This window comes from Crocodylus siamensis, chromosome 6 (assembly GCF_052110815.1).
Source record: "Crocodylus siamensis isolate JL-2025a chromosome 6, ASM5211081v1, whole genome shotgun sequence".
In the NCBI taxonomy this organism is placed as follows: domain Eukaryota; kingdom Metazoa; phylum Chordata; order Crocodylia; family Crocodylidae; genus Crocodylus; species Crocodylus siamensis.
In genome coordinates, this window is record NC_143400.1 from 14304949 (window position 1) to 14323437 (window position 18489).

Here is an 18489-nt window from a genome sequence, read left to right on the forward strand (position 1 = left end):
CCCGCGGCTCCCCCGGATCACGTGGAGCGCGGCCGGCGCTGACAGCGGCCCGAACTCATTGACAAGGTGGCCATGGAGACACTTGCCTTATAAGGCCCGGCGGCCCATATAAGGGCTGCGGGGGTGTAGTCACTTTTAGAACGCTAGGAGCCCGCCCCCTCCAATCAGCGGGCTGCGGGGCGCTGATTGGGTGCGGCGCCGCCGGGGCCGGGAAGGGAGGCGTGGCTTGCGCTGGTCAATGGGTGCGGGACAAAGGGGCGCGCCGGCCGGCGGGGGAGGGGCGGCGCTCACCTGTTTCCGCGGCCGGGCCGGGGCTCGAGCCGGGATGGGCCCGGCCGGCTGCAGCGGACCGCGGGCTCCGGCGGCGGCAGCGGGGCAGACACAAGCGCGGGGGTCGGTGTCACGCGGCCGTCGGAGCCGCTGGGATGTGCGCGCGCCTGTGTAGGTATGCACACCTACACCTTCTCTGTATGTATATTGGAACCACTGACTATATATAATGGAGAATGTGTGTGTGCACGTGTGTGTGTGTGTCTGTATAGACCTACACTTCCGTAAGTATATTGGAACCATTGAAATATGTATCATGGAGAATATGTGTGTGTTCACGTGTGTGTGTATACACATCCACACTTCCGTATGTCTATTGGAACCATTGAAATTATATATATATATAATGGAGAATGTGTGTGTGTGTGCATATGTGCAAGTGTGTCTGTGTGTATACACACCTCCACCTCCACATGTATATTGGAACCATTGTAATATATATAATGGAGAATATGTGTGTGTGCACATGCGTGTGTGCACATGTGTGTATGCGTGCACATATTCTCCATTATATGTTTTCTAATGGTTCCAGTAAACAAATGGAGAAGGTGTAGGTGTGTATATGCAGATGCACACACCTTCCTATGTATATTGGAACCAGTGTGTGTGTGCATGTGTGTACACTTTCTCCATATGTATAGTGGAACCATTGGAATATATATAATGGAATCTATCTATCAATCACATTATATACCATACATAAAATAGTTTGTATAACCATTAATATTACTACAATACCATATTAATAGTCATACATTATACATTAGTATATACATTAGTGTGTATATTTGTATGTGTATATATCTGGAGAGAGAGAGTATATATGTGTTTGTGTGTGTGTGTAGTGTCCCCAAAAACAGATGGCTTAGCTGAGAAATTACTATCATCACCATCATTACCATTGTCATCACCACTGTTGCCGGTAGTAATACTAATCTGCCACCTGAATTCCACTGTTCCTTTTACATCCACAAACCCAGAAGGAAGATATCACTACAGCCCTGCCCCTAGAGACAGAGGACTGTTTCTTTCTGGGTGTCTTGACAAGATCTTCCAATACTTTTACCCACAGGATTATTCCCAGCCTGTCCTAATACGTGTTTAATGCCTGGGATGGTAGAAATTCTGTTTAATTGATGGCACTGAAGGCAAGATTATGAAAAATAAGAGTTCACAGGGATACTGGAGAAGTCCTACTGTTAGATTGGGTTGGATATATGGCATAACATGACATGATATGATGTGACACGGCTCATATTTTTAGATTTTTTTTTTTTAAGGGAAAGAGGAGCAAAAGGCAACATAAAGACATGATTCAAAAATCAAACCATGCACTGGGAAAATATATATATACAATTAATAAAAACCTAGAACTATCAAAAACGTATATACACAATTAATAAAACCAAGAACTATTCCAACTGTGCTACTGTGCCTGAACCAGTGGTATCCTTGACTGAAACCACAGGTTTAACACTCAGAGTAGGACAAGCAATGCCACGCTGGAAGCAAAAGCCTTGAGGCTGGCTCCACATTTTGCAAAGGTGGCAGGCGATGGAGGTGTGAGATGTTATTAACTAAGGAAACGAATTCAAGCTAATCAATCGTTAAGGCGCCGGGAAAGGTTGACCACATGCTTCCTAAAACAAAAATAAGCTAAAACCCATTGTTCAGCTGCCGTGAATCTCTCTCCGCAGCCTGTCAAGATGTGACAACTTGGAGTGAAAAAAAAAAAATTCAAGTGAGATTTTAAGTGTCTTTCTTGAAGCCACACATCACACAAAAGGGAAACACCCTTCCTTCTTTCCAGGACGATACTCACAGCCTGCCTTCAAAGGCATCTAAACGGATAGGCAAGTCTCTCTTCCCCAGGCAAACAGGGAGTTAAATTTGGGGTTTAATGCATGGGAGAATTTGTGGCCCTCCAAAATCTCACCCTCAGGAACTAGCCTGACCACATGGGACTCAGGAAAGAACTGGGGTGAAACAATCATTTTTCTCCAAAATCATGGTGATTGAGTTGCTACAGGTCAGACGGGCGCTGTTTTCAACGCCACGTGGCTGGAAGGGGAAGGGTGGAGATGGGGGGCAAAGACACAAGAGATAAACTCCCGAGAGCTAAGGAAGAAAGAGGGAATGAAACATATTTGTTCACCAAATGGTGCAGCTGTAAGAGTAGGGGCTTCTAGAGGTAATGGGAGATGCACCCATTTCTCTTCCTTGGTAAGTAGTAAGCAGAGGTCACAATACATCACACCAAGGCTCTTTGCACTCCACTCGGGTCTGTTGTGTTCATTGTTTCTAGGGTTGTGTTCCTATGGGAAGGGCCAGAAGAGGGGGGTGTTATATATGGGCCACTGTGAGCAGTGGAAGAAATGCATCATTGTTGATATTATGATGCAGATTCTTTGAGAGAAGCTTTTGCAAGCAGTCAAAGTGTTCGTCCTCACTCTCTGTCTCTTTCTGTCTCCACTCTCATATATTTGCTGGAGTTGGTTCTTGAGCAGAGTCACTTTTGGGGAACTGGATGGCATCCTTTGGCCTGGGTTTCCCAAGAGAAGGGCTTACCAGTATGTCATTGTGACCATCCCTGTTCCAGGACTGTAAAGCAATTGATGTGCACTATGAAAATTCCTAGCCTTTAGATTACTGATTTCTCTTCCAGTGAGAAACCAGCCAGCAAGGCCCCCACATGTGGTGCTTTTCAGTAGAAGGGGGACAGTTTTTAGCTACATGGAGCAGGAATCACTCATTGTAATCATGACCATTTAGCCACCCGACCTGCCTGATAAAATGAGTCATTTCTTGCTTCTTGCTCTGAAGCCATTGATCGTAGGATCATAGGAAAGTCGGGCTAGAAGAGACTTCACAAATCATCCAGTCCAGCCCTGTGCTCAAGGCGGGAGCAGCTGTAATGAAACCATCCTAGCCATGTGTCTGTCTAACCTGCTCTTAGGCAGACAAGGTAACTTGGGTACATCCAGTATCTTTTATTAGACCAACTCAAGCAGTTGAAAAAAATCCTTCTTTGCAAGCTTTTGGATACAAATACCCTTCATCAGGCTGAGGAAGCATCTGCAGATGGTCTGTGCTCTTCCTGGATGACATGGTAAAGCAGCCAGAGGCCAGTACATACACAACTGGCTCTTAAAACTTCCAAGTTTGGAGATTTTATGGCTTCTCTAGACAGCCTGTTCCAACACTCAAGCACCCTCGTGGTCAGAAAGTTCCTTCTTGTCTCCAACCTACATTTCCTCTGCTGCAGCTTGAAGCTGTTGCTCCTAGTCCTGTCCCCTGTGGCCGCAGAGAAAAGACCATCTCCATCTTCTCTGTCTGTTATCTATAATAACAAACACCATCTGGGACAGGCCGTTGAACTAGGTGGGCTGATCCTATTTAATCTCGTTAACCATGATGCCGGACATGATGGTGATGGGCACATTGGAAATGCCTATGTAATAGGTTTTCTTTTTCAAATGGAAACATGCTGAAAAAGATCTGAACTGATCTCCAGGATTAAACGCCGTGGCGTGTACAGGCGCCCCATACCAATGCTACTCTGGTAACATTGCTACCAGAGGTATTATTAGGGCGTTGGTACTCTGGTATTATTACACAGGGGCACAGCAGAAACCAGCATCCATGCAAGATTTCTGGCTGGCTTAAGAGGTTTCAAACAGATTTCCCAGGGCTGCAAGGCAGCTTCTGCTCCCCATCAGACCCTTCCTGCTCCCTGCTGACCCTTGTGCCTGAAATGGAAATGCTATCCCTTTAACTTAGAGCTGCCCCTCACCTTCCCCTTTTCAGCTGTAAATCACAGTGCGGAGCTCTCGTTTCGGTGCAGAGCCCGGATACAACGCATACGTGATCCCAGGTCACGGGAAATCCAGGAGTCTCTCCTGGTAAACGAGCCACATTCCTAGTGCTGGGAAAAGGAACTCGGAGTTGGCAGTCCAGCCAATGTACGCGGATAATACACACATATGGCTTGGTATATATTTAGCTCTGCTTTAAATGTCTTGATTGCATCTCCAAGCGGCTGATAATTATACGGGTTGTGTCCATAGTTACTGGAAACTCTTTGCATCAAGGTTCTGCAGGCCAGATTTGTCGTTGCCTTGCACTGTTTGACATCCAGGCCCAACGGTTCCCCCCATCCCCAGCCCACACATATGTGGATGAAGTCATGTGGGGCAGGGTTGAGAGAGATCATGTCTAAGACCCTCTACAGAAAGGGGCATCATTCGGCCGTCTGCTAGAAGCACTGATTAAATGCCCAGATTCACACCTGGGCTCAAGTGAACGTGCTGAGATGATGGATTCTGTGGGGCCAAGTGGGTCATTTCTTGGACTTCCTTCATGGATGAGCCTCTCAACCTGGCCGCTTTCTGCAACTCCTCCCTGGTTTCTATGGGGTTCAGGTTTCCAGGAAGGCAGGACTGCCCCAGTTCTTTGATCTGATCTGTATCTTCTCTCATTTCTTGGGGGCTTTATATCCATCCGGGGTTGGAGGAGGGAGGGGGGGTGTCTGCCTTGCCTGGATCCAATTGCAGCGAGTGGGGTCACTGCTATGTACAGAACATGTCACGTAAACACTTCTGTTCCCATTGGCTTCTTCCAGATCTTTAGAGGAAACAAACCCAGCCTGGATCTAAGGGCACTTGTACACGATGTCTCCTGCTTCTCTGGGCCCAAACATCCCGACCTGCAAAACTCACCCCGACACACTTACATCAGTTTACCCTAAGAAATTTGTGCAGCCCTTTAAGAAAGCAAGAGACTGGCTAGAACTCGCTAGCCAGCGATGTCTCTAAGATACACACACATCTCAGACCCTTTTAAGCTATGTGGTTGGTCAAAGGAGGCAGTAAATAAGCTGTTTCCTATAATTGCTCATAAAACCCTTCACTTGAAATTTCATTATTCATTCCCAGCGGGGCCAAGGGTCCGCCAGGCCCATAAATTCGCGTTGGGTTCCCTTTTAGGAAAAATTCATTACCTTTTACCTCGAGACGGGACAAAATCCATGTATTGAGGTCACAGCGTCCAAGAGCTTCTGGGTGATTTATGAAGTTGGGAGGGGTGAAGGGGGATCTCCACTTTCTGGATTATTCACTCTCTCAAGTGGGACTTGGATTTTGAGTTAATTTGGGGAGGAGAGGAACTTGAGACTTTGCAAAAGCTGAGTTTTTTTCCACTGCCTTTCTAATTCTGCTTATTAGGACTACTCTCTCCCCATCCCATTCTCCTTTCCAAAGGGCAGGCTTTTCCAGAGATCCCCGGGTTCACTTTCAAAGTGTTTCCCAGCATTTTCAAATAACTTTCTCCTGAAAAATTACCGACTTCATCTGATGGTGAAAAGGAAACAGAATCTCTTCAGGCCCTGATTTGCAGCTCTGTTTAGGGCCATGTGGGTAACTGACCTTTCTATTCGCTGGCCCAGTCGTAAAAACACTGATCTGTAGATCAGCTGCAAATGGGAAATTTTGGGAGAATCCACATAAAAATGTGTCAGAAGTTGAACAAAACCAGCTGTTCCTCTTTCCCCTCCATTGTGCTCACAGCACCTCCCACCCCCTTAGAACTAAGCCTGGAAAATTAAAGCGATTGGTTCCAAAAATGTAAAGTTTTTGACATTTTCACTTTTTATTTTTTTTAATTTGGTCAAATTTGACCTTGTCTTAGCAGCTCAAATGGACCAGTATTTTAAATGAGTAACTTACTGGCTGGAAAATAATGAACCTCGCTGTTGTTCTGACCTCTTTCAAAAAGTTATCCTCACCCCTCCTTCCCGCAAAACACTGAATATGTAGTTAACTTTGCTTAAACCTATGACTACACTTAATTTTTTTAGTCATATACCACATTCACCCTTTCCCCACCCCCCTAAAATCAGCCATTAGAAATTGGGCTGCACGTCTTAAATGAGGGGACAGTTTGGTTAAAAGGAACAATTGTTTTTTTCTTCATTCCACTTTCCCCAAAATAAGGTGTGTGTCTTATTTGGGGGGAGTGTGCACGGCATGCACATAAATACAGTAGGTCATGTCCCAAGGAGGTTATATTTCAGGGTTTTTTTAAGTTTTCCTCAAGGCTTTGGGTGTTGGCTGAGTCCAGGCTGGGCTGTGCCCGTGCTCCTACTGGGATTTAAACCTGGAGGTTCCTGGCTAGAGAGTCTTGCCTGGAGACAGACAAAGGTTTAAATCCACAGAGCTGCACATGAAGTGCAGAAACTTCCCTGTGCACGTGAGCAGGTGCAGGACGAGTGCCTTGTGCCATTGCAGCACAAGAAAGGGCAAAAAGCGTGGTGTGTACAAACACCCTATGAGGTCAGCACATGTAGGATCTCGTCACAATTAAAAGGGAATCCTTGCTTTGTTCCCCTTCCTTGTAAATTATGCTGGAGGGAATCGCTCAAGTGACTTAGCCCCTCTGGTGGGACAGGGGTTTGCAGAAGATCCCTGCCCTTCATGAAAGCATTTAGCTAAGAGGCAGGGCTTGCCATAGAGTTGTTCCTCGCAGGCAGAGAATGGCAAAGTCCATTCTGGGAACTAAAAGATGGGGCTATTTTGTAATGTGTATTTAAACAACACACATCATGTGCAAGTGCCCTTATTTAGGGCCTGGATTACAGAAAGGATCATAGAGAAGCAGGGCTGGGTGGGACATCCAGAGGTTACGTGGAGTCCAGCCCCGTGCCAGAGGCAGGATCAGCCCTGTCCAAACCATCTCAGACCAACCATAATCGGACCTCTTAGTAAAGTGACCATCAACCCGGACACAGCACCAGACGTCACACCTGAACCTGTTCTGGGGAAAGCAGGGGGACCGGAGCCGCCGGCGTCCTGCGTTTATTAAACTAAAGACTGTTAATATACACTTAGATCCCAGATAGAGGCCATGCCCCTGCTACAGAGGAAGGCAAAACCACCCCCAATCTGAGCAGGGGGTAAAATTCCTTCCTGACCCCAAATGTAGCATCAGTTTGACCCTGAGCGGAGGGGCAAGACCCTCTAGCCAGGACCCTGTGGGGCCGGTCCCAGCAGGAGCACTGGCACAGCTCAGCCTAGGCTGCAGCCAGAACCCAGGGCCTTAAAACCCCCCTGACACATGCAGCTAAAAGGAGGCAGGGGTTCAGCCAGCAAAGCCCAGAAGCCTGGGACATCCCCATAGCAGAGCACAGGCATCCCTCTGCCTAGACCATGCCCAACCAGCCTCTCCTTGCACCCCTCCAGTGATGGAGAGTCCGCAGCTTCTCTGGGTCTTCATCCCCTCCCTGCTCCAACAGGAAAGAAGTTTTTCCTGAGATCCAGCGGAAACCTCTGCTTCGCTGCCACTTCCAGCCATGGATCCGTGCCCTCGTCTGCAGCTAGAGAGGGAAGATGCTTTCTCTGTTCTTTATAGCAGCCCTTCAGGTACTTGCCGACTGCTCTCATGTCCCCTCTTAAGCACTTTTTCCGCCAGCTGAGCGCTCCTAGCGCCTCCGAGGCCTGTCAGAGCAGCGAGGGGAGATGCCTGATTAGTTTTTCCGGGGTCTAACCCAGGCAGGCGTACCATGTCGCAGCTGTTGTGCTCACGGTTTATAGAGGCATTCAGCAAGCAGCATATGTATTTCCCGCTGTGGTTTTGCAGGAGAATCTATTACCTCGGCCTTGCTAAGCTGAGGGAAAGAGCGGCGGCGAACAGGCTGGGTCTGTTTCAAAAGCCAGCGCGCAACGAATCCGGCTGCATTATTTCTGACGGCAAACAGCACCATGTCTGATCTCGGCGAACGCGGCTCATTCCGAGACCGCGCGGGCCGCGAGGGCGATGGCAAGGCCTAACAGGCGTGAGGGGGCTGCCAAATGGGAAACGCAAATGTATTCAGGGCAGGCAGGGCCTCGCGGGACTCATAGGGCGCTTGTACACGTTCACAGTGCAGGAGAAAATTGATAGCCCCATGGGGGCGGGCGAGTGGGGGGAAGACGGGACTAGACCCCCATCCTGGGGGGATGCTTGTGGGTGTGGGGGGCCCAGCGGACTCACAGCCCAGGTGAAGATGCCAGGTGTAGACAAGGGCACCCTTGAGGTGCTCTCTGCTGCGTGGGGCTTCCAGGACTGGTCCCTGGTAAACGGCAGAGACTACAGCTGGAGCTTGAGCTGCGTGGGTCCTGGATTTCATCCTAGAAGGCCACCCTGCTTCACGTGCCACTCCAGCATCACCCGCTCTCTGCCCTGATGCTGTCTAGATGCAGCCCGGCAGGGTTCAAGCCCCACAGCTCAGAGGTGGGGACAGATTTGAGGTGGAAAGTTCTGGGCAGGAGAGCAAGGGAGAGAACCCAGGTGCCCTGAGGTCTCCTGCTAATGCCCCAGCCACTCAGCTCCATCCCCACTATTCCCGGGGAACGCATCACAGCCTGGGAAGGGCTGGGCCTGCTTCCCCCCCTCCACCACCAATGGGCCAACTCTGAGCTAGCAAAGCCAACCACGCCATTTCCACCGCTGTTTTCCCCTCTCTGCCGTGGCTGTGCACTGCATTAGATCCAAAGAGCTGGGCTGAGACCTGCCCCCGCCCAGCTCTGCACCTGGGTTCAAGGTGAGAGAAGCAACGTCCAGCCAGATCCTCTTGCTGGAGAGGTGCCCGAATCCCCTCCGCCCCGCTCCAGCCCCTCCACTGCCAAACCCACAGGCATGTGAGACTTCTCAGCCCCCCCAACCCAGTTATAAATAGACACCCCCCCCACTCCTGCCTGAGCGGCGCTGTCGGATGTGTGGGCTGATGGATGGGGCATGTTGTGCCCTGTATTTTAATGCCCGGAAGATTGCTGGTTGGGGAGACAGCGGGGCAGGGCACGGACCCCCTCTGCAGCCAGCTGCCCCCATGACCTGCCTGGCGACAGAGCGCCGGTGGAAGAAAAACAAACCCTTGGCTTGTTCCCCAAAAAACAGGGGGCCGTGCCTGACAGCAGCCACCGGCGACGAGTGTTGGGAGAGGGAGGGCAGTGTCATGGCAGGGTCAGGCCCAGGCAGAAGAATGGGATCGGTTATAATTTACAGCCCTGGCCGACACCACGGGTGAGCCTTCGGCTGGTGCGGGCGGCAGGGAGGGCCGTTTCCAGGGGTCCCGAGGAGCAGGATAAACCCAGGGGGCAATTGTATTTACCGCCGGCAGGTCTGGCCACAGGCCAAGGCAGCACAGGGAAGAGGTACCATTGCAACCGCACCCAGGCACTCGGATCCGCCTCCCCAGGGCTGATCCAGGTGCTGGCAGAGGGAGCTGCCCACTGAAATATGGGGAAACCGAGGCATGGAAAGGGAGCCATGACATAGCCCCCTGGGCATGGAGAGGAGGAGGGATGGTGGGACGCAGAGGGACTTGGGATTGGACCCCAGCAACCCAGAACCTGGTTTCACTGGGATCGTGTTCACGTTTCCCCCTCATTGGGAGTAGAGGGACAGGTTGAAAGCCTGGGCATCGCAGTAACTGGGATCCCTGCCCTAAATAGGAAGCATTTGCAAAAAAACCCAGCTGTAAGCCAGGTTTCCACTCAGCTCAAGCTTCAGCTGCAGTCTGTGCTGTTTACCAGGGACCACCCTGGGGAGCCCCCTGCATGAGACAGCGTTGCCCAGCGGTCAAAGAGTGTCCTGCCTATCACCAGATCGTCAGGCAGGGCGAAGTGGGGAGCTGGTGGGTATGATCCAAAGTGGATCAAGGAATAGCTCTTGTGGTTTTTGGATCCCCACCTTTTCCCTTAAAAATCCACAGATTTAGGGCCAGATCCTGGCAGGAGCGAGGGGCCCTGGAAGAGAGGGAGGGCTAGTTTGGGGATCTGTGCTGCGGTGTCACCAGAACGTGGGGTATGCACAGCCCCGGGAATCCAGTCCCTGCTACCAATCAGCTGCATGACCTTGGTCACCTCCCTCCCTCTGTCCCCCTCTCAGCTCCTGCTTGTAAAGTGAGGGCGGCTGGGCTGCAGATCCTCCCTGCCCCGGCCTGAGCCAGCCCCGATCCCTGCCATGTGTCACCCCCCTCAGCCCATTCCCGGGACACCAATGCAGAGGCAGACTCTGGTTAGCCTTTGCTTCACCCCAGCCGGGAGGCCTCTCCCAGCTGAGAGACTCCTGCCAGAGCCACCGGCGCCCAGAGCTGGGCCGCGGCTCCAACTTCCCAGGGCCGCGCGGCCGGCGGGGTCGAGCCAGGGAGAGTCGCCGATCCCAGAGAGGTGCCAAAGCAAACAAGAGAGGCCGGCGTCCGGGGCCGGTGGAACACGGGGTCACGCCGGGAACAGATCAATCCCGCCTGTGACGCGGGCCCCGGCCACGCTTGGAGGCTCATAATTAACTCCCCGGCTGATGAGGAAACAGGCAGGGCAGGCGTTAGCGCCGGGAGCCGAGCTCCCTCCAATGCAGGCCCGCCAGTGCCACCAGTGACGCGGCCGGCTGGGCCAGGCTGGGAGGCGAGAGCAGCTGGGGTCACCTCCAGAGGCCTGTGTCGGTCCCATCCAACCCGGGCAGCCAGGCCCTTCTCAGAGCCCCCCAGCCTGGCCACGTGTGCAGCGCCCGTGCCCCTTGCACCCCCCAAGATAGCATGAGAGGGTGCAGGGATTAACCCCTTGTTGACAGGAGTTTCCCCGCAGCCCTCCCCCACCAGCGCCCCATCCACTCCCAGCCGCAGTCCCCTCTCCCTCCAGCCCCATCCTTTTCAGCTGTGCCCCCCCCGCCCCGCCCAGTGCATGATCTGTGCCCCCCGCAGGAGACTTCTCCTCCTCGTTAGCCCTGGAACAAGGGCCTGCCTTGTTCCCCCCTCCTCTCTCCTCCAGCCCTCCCCAGAGGTCAGAGCCCGCGGTGCCCTTTGCTGACATGCTTGGCCAGGCCCAGAGCATTCCTCTGACCTGCATTCCTAGGACAGCAGAGCCCCCCCAGCGCCGCAGCCCCTCGCCTCACTGCCGATCTTTTCCCTCCCACACCTGAAGGCAATGTCACGCAGGCCCGTCCTCCTGCCTCGCAGATCCAGGCAGTGCCCTGGAGCCAAGCCTGATCTCTGCGGAGACCTCCGCGGAGGGGCAGCGTGATCTCCCAGGGAAATCTGCTTGCTTGGAAGCCAGGCCGTGGGGTTTCCAAGCCTGGGTTTGGCCGGCACAGGGATAGAGGGTTTGCAGCTTGCCGTAGCACCTGCTCGCCACCCTGAGTATGCCTCAGTTTCCCTAGGGATGGTTGTAGTGGGTTGCTAGCCCATGCTGCATGGGGTGGGGGGGTTCTGCCCCAGGCTATACCAATGCTCCTGCTGGGACTTAGCTGGCTTAGAGGGTCCTTGTTGCAGGGTCTTACCCCCTGCCCAGAGTCAGCCCAATCACCGTATTGGGGATCAGGAAGCAATCTGACCCCCACCCCTGGTTGGGTCTAGGTGGGGCTTTGGTTTACTCTGCAGCAGGGGATGTGGGCCTCTGCCTGAATGCATTTAAAGAAGGACAAGGTGGACAGACCGCCTTCTGGTCTGGTCCTGCGCTGAGCGGGGAGGACGGGACCGGATGTGAGCTCCGCAAAGCCCTGCTCTAGGACTTCATCCTGCCTTGGTCCTGCTGCGCAGACAGGCTGCTGGTCTCTGCCTCTGTTGCTGGAGCCTGCCTTTAACACAGGGGTGAACCCTCTAGCGGTGCCCACTGTGTTCATGGGTTGGAAAAGCAGCCACAGGGGCTGCAGGGCAGCCGTGGGGCTTGTGTGTAGGAGACAGCGAGTGGGTTCCTTGTTGCAGGGGGGGCGAGGGGTAGAGAGCACCGTGCAAATGAGGACATGCTCATCTGTGTGTGCATGTGCACACTCAGGGGAGCACACAAGTGCACAGACCTACGTGCACATGAACTCACACCTAACTCGTTATAACTCATCCCAGTCAGGCATCGGCTGGATGCTCCCCACCCTGAGCGGGGCTTCCAGCCACCTGGCCCGTCATCCCCCCGGCAGGCTAATCGCGGCTGGCGTGTGCACTCAGGAGGACCCTAATCGCCCCTGGCAGGGCCTGCAGCTCAGACCTGCAGCCCCTAGGGCGGGGGCTGCATGCTGGGGTGGGGGAGACCTGTAGCAGTATACTCCAAGCCCTACCTGGCTTCCCCCCACCCTTCTGGCATCCTTCATGCCCCATGGACTCCCTCTGGGATGGGGATTATAGCTCTGGGTTTGTACAGCACCGAGCACCCAAGGCTGCCAGGCACTACTTCAATTTACAGCCACAGCCATGAATGAAGAATCAGGTCCCACGCGGCGCTAAGGCAGCAGGGGCTTGCTCGGTGCCCTGCTGGGCTTTCATTTCCAGGCCACCCACAGCCCCTGATGGACCCCAGGCCCCATGAGAGCTGGGGGCTCCCAGCCGCATGGCCAGGCTGGCTCTATCAGGCCACCCCAGACCCCTCTCCCTGAAATGTTTGGGCTACAGATGAGACCCATAGCCCCAGCCCCTCCACTGCCTTTCTGGATGACAATTGCCCCAGGGGTGGAAGGGGAGGGGGCAGATCCAGGGCGCATGTCCCTGCCCCCATGGTGGCTTGTTAAGGGGGGGGGGGGGGGGGGGGTTAGTTCCTGTCCCAGGCCTGACATTCGCCCCCTGTTCTCCAGCGGGGAAGGGGGTCGCAGGGGCTGTTGTCAGCTCGCATTACCTATTCCCCCGAGGATCAGACGCCTAATTTGAGGTGGTAACGAAGCGCCTGCCATGATCCCCAGGCGGGGAGGGCTGCGTGGCCTCCAGTTGGTTAAGCACTTAATGAACATTTGTAGCACATATGGCAACACGATATTAACCCCGCGTGACCCATGCCCCCCCCACCCCTCACCAGAGCAAACACTGCAGCTATTCAGCAGCCCTGGGCTGCCCCCCACCCCCTGCTCCCGGGGTCACCCGGTCCCTGTCGCTTTGATACTTTCTGGCAGGCGAGATGATTTCAGAGGAGGGTTTTAGCAGCCGCCTGACCCCCCGACCCAGAGCTGTTCGCCCCCTTGGCTGGCGGGGGGTGGGGGGGTGGGGGAGGGTTAAAGAAGGGGTCAGCTAGTGGTCAGGTTTTCCTTAAAACAGGCCTGTGGCTTGGCCCCTTTAAGAGCTGGGGCGTGGGGGAAGTGGGTGCACTTGTGTGCATGTGCAAAGACATACATGTGGGTGTGTTCCTGCATGTGTGCAGGAGTGTATGTGTGTATACAGGCATGTATGCATGTGCTTGTGGGCACGTGAGCTTGCATGCATCAGTATGCAGGTATGTATGTGTGTAAGCATATGGGTGCACACAGGTGTGTGCGTGTGCACGTGTGCATAGCTGGGTGCATGCATGTGCAGGTGCATGTTAAGGTGTCCCTGCGTGCGTGCATGTGGGCACATGCGTGTGTGTGTCTGGGAAGCCGAAAAGGGAACAGCCATAGTCTGGATGTGTGCTTCCCTTGTATGGTGAAGGTCAGGACTCCTGGGTTAAGGCCTTGGCTACGTAAGGGAGCATGGTCAGACCTGGCAGACCAGGACTGGTGCAGGATGTGGTTGTTCAAGCAGGGGATGGAGAGGCAGGACACCAGGGGCCTGTGTCACACTGCTTGTGATGTCAGACCATCTCATCCGTGTCAGCTTCCCCTCCACCAAGGCTGTTGGCAGACACCAGGCCTAGCACAGTCAGCTGGGGAGCAGAGCCAGCTTCTCTGCTCCTTCCCAGCTGGGCACCTACTCCAGACCTGGGTGCCCCCATGCCCCCCCATTGCACCCATCTGGCCCCCAGGGCCTCCGCTGGCAGCTCAAACCATGCTGGCTCAGGGGCCTGGTAGCCCCCTATTTCCAGTGGCTCACCCATCCATCCATCCATGCAACAGAGCATCCATCCATCCATGTATCCATGCATGCATGCGTGCAGCAGAGCTTCCTTCTTTCCGTCCTTCCATCCAACAGCGATTCGGTGCATCCTCCCATCCCTCCTTCCATCCCCCTGCAGCTGCATCAGGGGAGCCCAGTACATCCAGCTCCCCCCACCACCCAGGAAGGCTCTACATCCCCTGGGAAAGACCAGGTTTGGGGGCAGGTCACATTCCAGGCTGCCCCTGGGACCTGGGATCAGAGAGCAGCTCCCTGCCCCATCCAGACATTCCCAGGCCTCTCAGCATCCACAGCATCCCTGGGGTGAGCCCTACCTGATGCTCCCACATGGGGCAAGCTAATGGGCTTTCCAGCCCCGGGGGCTGGGAGGTCGAGGCGCAGGGTCGGGGAAAGCCGTCGCCCTCCAGCATGCTCCATGCAGAGGCTGGGCAATGGGAAGAGACCGCTTGCAGGGAGATTGCCTTGGTCCTGGGCCCAAGGGAAGTTGGAGGGGTCTCCATCCAGGTTGGACGAGTGGGTTCAGACAGGGCCAGGCCTGCAGGAGCAGGCAGCTGGACTGGATGGACCCGATGTTGCTGTGATCCTGAACTCCGCGGAGGGCTCCCACGGTGCAAGGCGCTGTACAAACCCCCAGCCTGAACCCTGCAATATGCTGGGATGGCGATGGTGCTTGTTGCCACAGGATATGATAGCGTGGCTATGCCAATGTTGTCATGAGTGATGCCATCATGGCAACGGTGCTGGTGTTGCCATGGGATACAGTGGCGTTGCCGTGGGGTATGCCCACGTGGCCACAACACTGGTATTGCCATGGGATACAGCAGCACGGTGATGTCACCTACATTGCCATAGGATGCACCATATGGCGACACCCATTTTAAGGGTAGCAAAAACCTGGTCGCCACCAACCTGGCTCTGCTGCCTCATTGCTCCATGCCAGTGCCCACCCAGTGCCCACTTGGCCTGGCCGAGCTGGGGACATCCTCCTCCCCATGTCAGACCCACCTAGAGAAAGCAGCTTATTCCCCTGTCGACCCTCAAGCACCCCCATCCCACCCCCACGGCCCTGCTGGCATCCACTGGCAGGCAGGTGAGGCCTGACAAACTCGTGACAGGTCATAAAGGAGGATATGGGGCCCATAGGATGGGCTTGGCCCTGGTCCTGGATCCAGACCAGGTTGTTCCTCCCCTGGGTTGAGGTGGGAGATGGCAGCTGCCCCAGCGCTGTCTGGCTCATGATTACATGGCTGGGATCCTGGTCCTCAGCCTCACGTCGTCCAGGTACTGGGGGGCCTGGGTGTGATGGGACCCTTGGTCGAGGGGTGTTGGGAGCAGGGAGCTGAGTGTGACCTGCCCCAGGCCCCCCGCACCTCCCAGCCTCCAGTGCCTGCCAGGCCGCTGACGCCTGGCTGCACCGCCCCATCCCCGCCTGGGCTGGAGGGACGTGCCCAGGGGCACCCAGCAAATCGGTGGCAGAGAACCCTGGAGTTCTGCGGCCCAGCCCAGCCTCCCATCCCTTTCCCAGGGGCAGGGGGTGCAGAGCCGGCTCCCAGTCCCGGACTACGGTTGGGATGATGGAGTCAAACTGGTGGCGTGTGGCTCCCCCTAGTGGACAAAGGAGAGATGGCTGCCTGCTCCCACGCTCCCAGCCGCTAGGGAGGCCTGAAAACTACAACTCCCAGCAGGCACCGGGCAGAGCCCCGCAGGGGAAGCCTGGCCAGTGGGTGCAAGGCCTCCTGGGAGTTGTAGTTCCCCGTCCCCTCCGGCTCCCAAAGTGCAATGGAAAGGGACTACATTTCCCAGGACGCACAGCGCGGCGGGCAGGGGGCAGGGACGCGCTTGCGCAGAGCAGGACAGTGCTCTGGAGGAACCGGGACTGCGGGAGCTGCTGCCTGAAGCTCAGGTAAGGCGGGTTGCACCCCCCACCCTGTCCCGCATGCACCAGCGCCCCCGTGTGCCCCCAAGCTCTGCCCGGGGTGCTGGCGGGTCCTGCGCCAGGCTGCAGGGCAGGGGCTGGTTCCCATGTGTCCCCGCGCTGGCCCCCCTCCAGTTTGTCCACGTCCTTCGTGAAGAGCCGGGTACGTAAAACGGGCGGGAGTGATGGTCGCAGCTTCCAGAAGGTTTCAAGGGAGCAGAGAGCCCCGGCTGGTGCCCATGGCCCCTCCAGGAAGCCGGTGGATGCCACCCACGAAGCTGCCTGGAGACGTGCCTGGGTGAGGGTGGGGAGAGCGGCCCCGCCACTGCCAGGGCCCCCCCGGCCGCAGCCCAGGCTGGGGGTCGTGGCTGGGCCAGGCCAGTAACCCTGGAGGGCCCTGCCCCTCTGCCTAGGCTCAGCCTGCTACTGTGTTGGGGGCAGGAAGGGATTTTACCCCCTGGGCAAACTGGCATAGACTGGGGGAGGGGGTTTGCCTTTCTCTGTAGCCTCTGCCTTAGACTGCATTTGACACCCCTGGCAGTGGCAGGACCCTGCCAGCCCCTGTGCCCTGGCATCACCTGGGGCAGATTCAGGGGCTCTTTGTGCCACCGTGCCTTGTAGTTGTGCAGCGAGGTTGATGGTGTGATGCTAGGACTGGGTCAGAGGAGAATGTGTCTGGGAAAGGTTGCATTGTGGGGGTCAGGCTAGATCTGACCTCCGGTTGCATCCCATCCTGGACACGGCCCTGACTCCTCTCTGTTCTCTGTTGCAGCCCCTGGCGCTCGCCCCTTTTGGATGCTTCCGGCCCGGCTGCTCCCCCTGCTTCGTGCCCCCCTGCAGCTGCTCCCCCGCCTGGCCTCTTCCACCCCCATGGCTGGGGAGAAGCCGGTGGAGGCGTCCATCCGCTCCAAGCTGCAGCGGGAGCTGGAGCCCACCCATCTGGAGGTGCATAATGAGAGCCATCAGCACGCTGTGCCCCCTGGCGCCGAGACCCACTTCAAGGTGGTGATCGCCAGCTCCCGCTTCGCCGGCCTGCCCCTGCTGCAGCGCCACCGGCTAGTGAACGAGATCCTGCAAGCCGAGCTGGCTGGCCCTGTCCATGCCCTCTCCATCCATGCCAAGACCCCGGAGCAGTGGGACCAGAACGCCGGCGTGAGCCCCAGCCCTGCCTGCCTCGGCGGCTCCAGGCATGACCCGCACATGGCTGAGAAGCTGGGGAGCCAGGGATAGCCTGAGGGGGCAGCATCAGTGGGGAACAGATGCATGCAACAGAGGGGGTCGGTAATTGTATTATAGGCATTGCACTGCTATACGGTGTGATGCTTATTCTGTGCCCACAGCCCTGGCTGCATCACTGCCCTTGGGGCATTGGCAGCAGGGAGGGTGGGGGCACCTTTGGCAGGACAGTGACAGCCTTGTTCTTGGTAGCAGCTGACCTAGCTGCCAGAGCATGCATGCGGGTTTTTCATGGAGGGGTTGTGCCTGTGTCCCCCCTCACTGTGTTGAGCATCCCGGCAGAGCTGAGTCGTAGTAAGGACCGAGTGCCACGATGTCCTTCCAGCTCTCAGCGCCACGCGTTGAAATGGGGAGCGGTGGGGGGTCTTTGCACTGTGAATAAAGCCTGTGCTCCATCAAGCCATGGGGAACGTATCCATCATCATCTGTGGCTTTGGGTTTGATGGCTGGGAGAGTTGGACCTTACCTTGCGTTTTGGTGGATTATTCTTTCTATCTCCTCTTATGCAGCAGGGCACGGTCTCAGCTCCATGCACTCCCTGGTGATTTGAGCCTAATTTGCATCAAGTGAACTTTTCCACCCTGGGGAACCTATAACATCTTTTTATTCTGTGCAATATGAAGTTTCATTTCTACCTGGGAGAAGTGTTACAATTTGTGCATTCTCCTTTGCCTGAGGAAAAGCGAGCAAGCCCAAAAGCTTGCAAGTAAAGAAATTTTTTGCAGCTGTTTAGTCGGTCTAATAAAAGATATCACCTCTGCCAAGGGTTCTGTATATTTCCCCATGGTGACGGGGATTTCAGCTCAGGCCTGTCCCATCCTCCCCTTAGGATCCACGGGCCAGCAGGAGCTCCGGCTCCCTCTCCTGTCCCTGCCCAGACCCTGCAGGAAAGAGTCCATGTCCACCTTCCTTATCTACAAAGCAGAAAGTCCTTTCTGCTTTCTACTCCCAACCCCAGAGCCAGATGTGCTGCATGAGAAGGGGCCTGAATTATTACCCCCTTGCCCTTTGCAAAGCAGGAAAAAATCATGTTCCTTTTCATTATCCATGATTTCCCTTCTCCCCTCCTGCCTTTTTAAAAAACTTTTAATGTGTTAAGCTTGGACCGGCAGGACTCAGGAGAGAGACTGGTCAGTCACAGGCATGTATGTGTCTTTCATATGTGCACATCCACCCTGTGATGCTGGGAGGT

The 18489-nt window shown here is 55.3% G+C and overlaps 1 protein-coding gene across 1 annotated transcript; it reads left to right on the plus strand.

Annotated features, from left to right (window-relative positions):
• The first annotated feature begins 15955 nt into the window (after positions 1-15955).
• Positions 15956-18057, plus strand: BOLA1 (bolA family member 1). The gene is made up of 2 exons (XM_090052854.1): positions 15956-16049; positions 16834-18057. Exon 2 carries the CDS (start codon positions 16857-16859, stop codon positions 17289-17291), a length of 435 nt encoding a protein of 144 aa, XP_089908980.1. The 5' UTR covers positions 15956-16049; positions 16834-16856; the 3' UTR covers positions 17292-18057.
• The last annotated feature ends 432 nt before the right edge of the window (positions 18058-18489 follow it).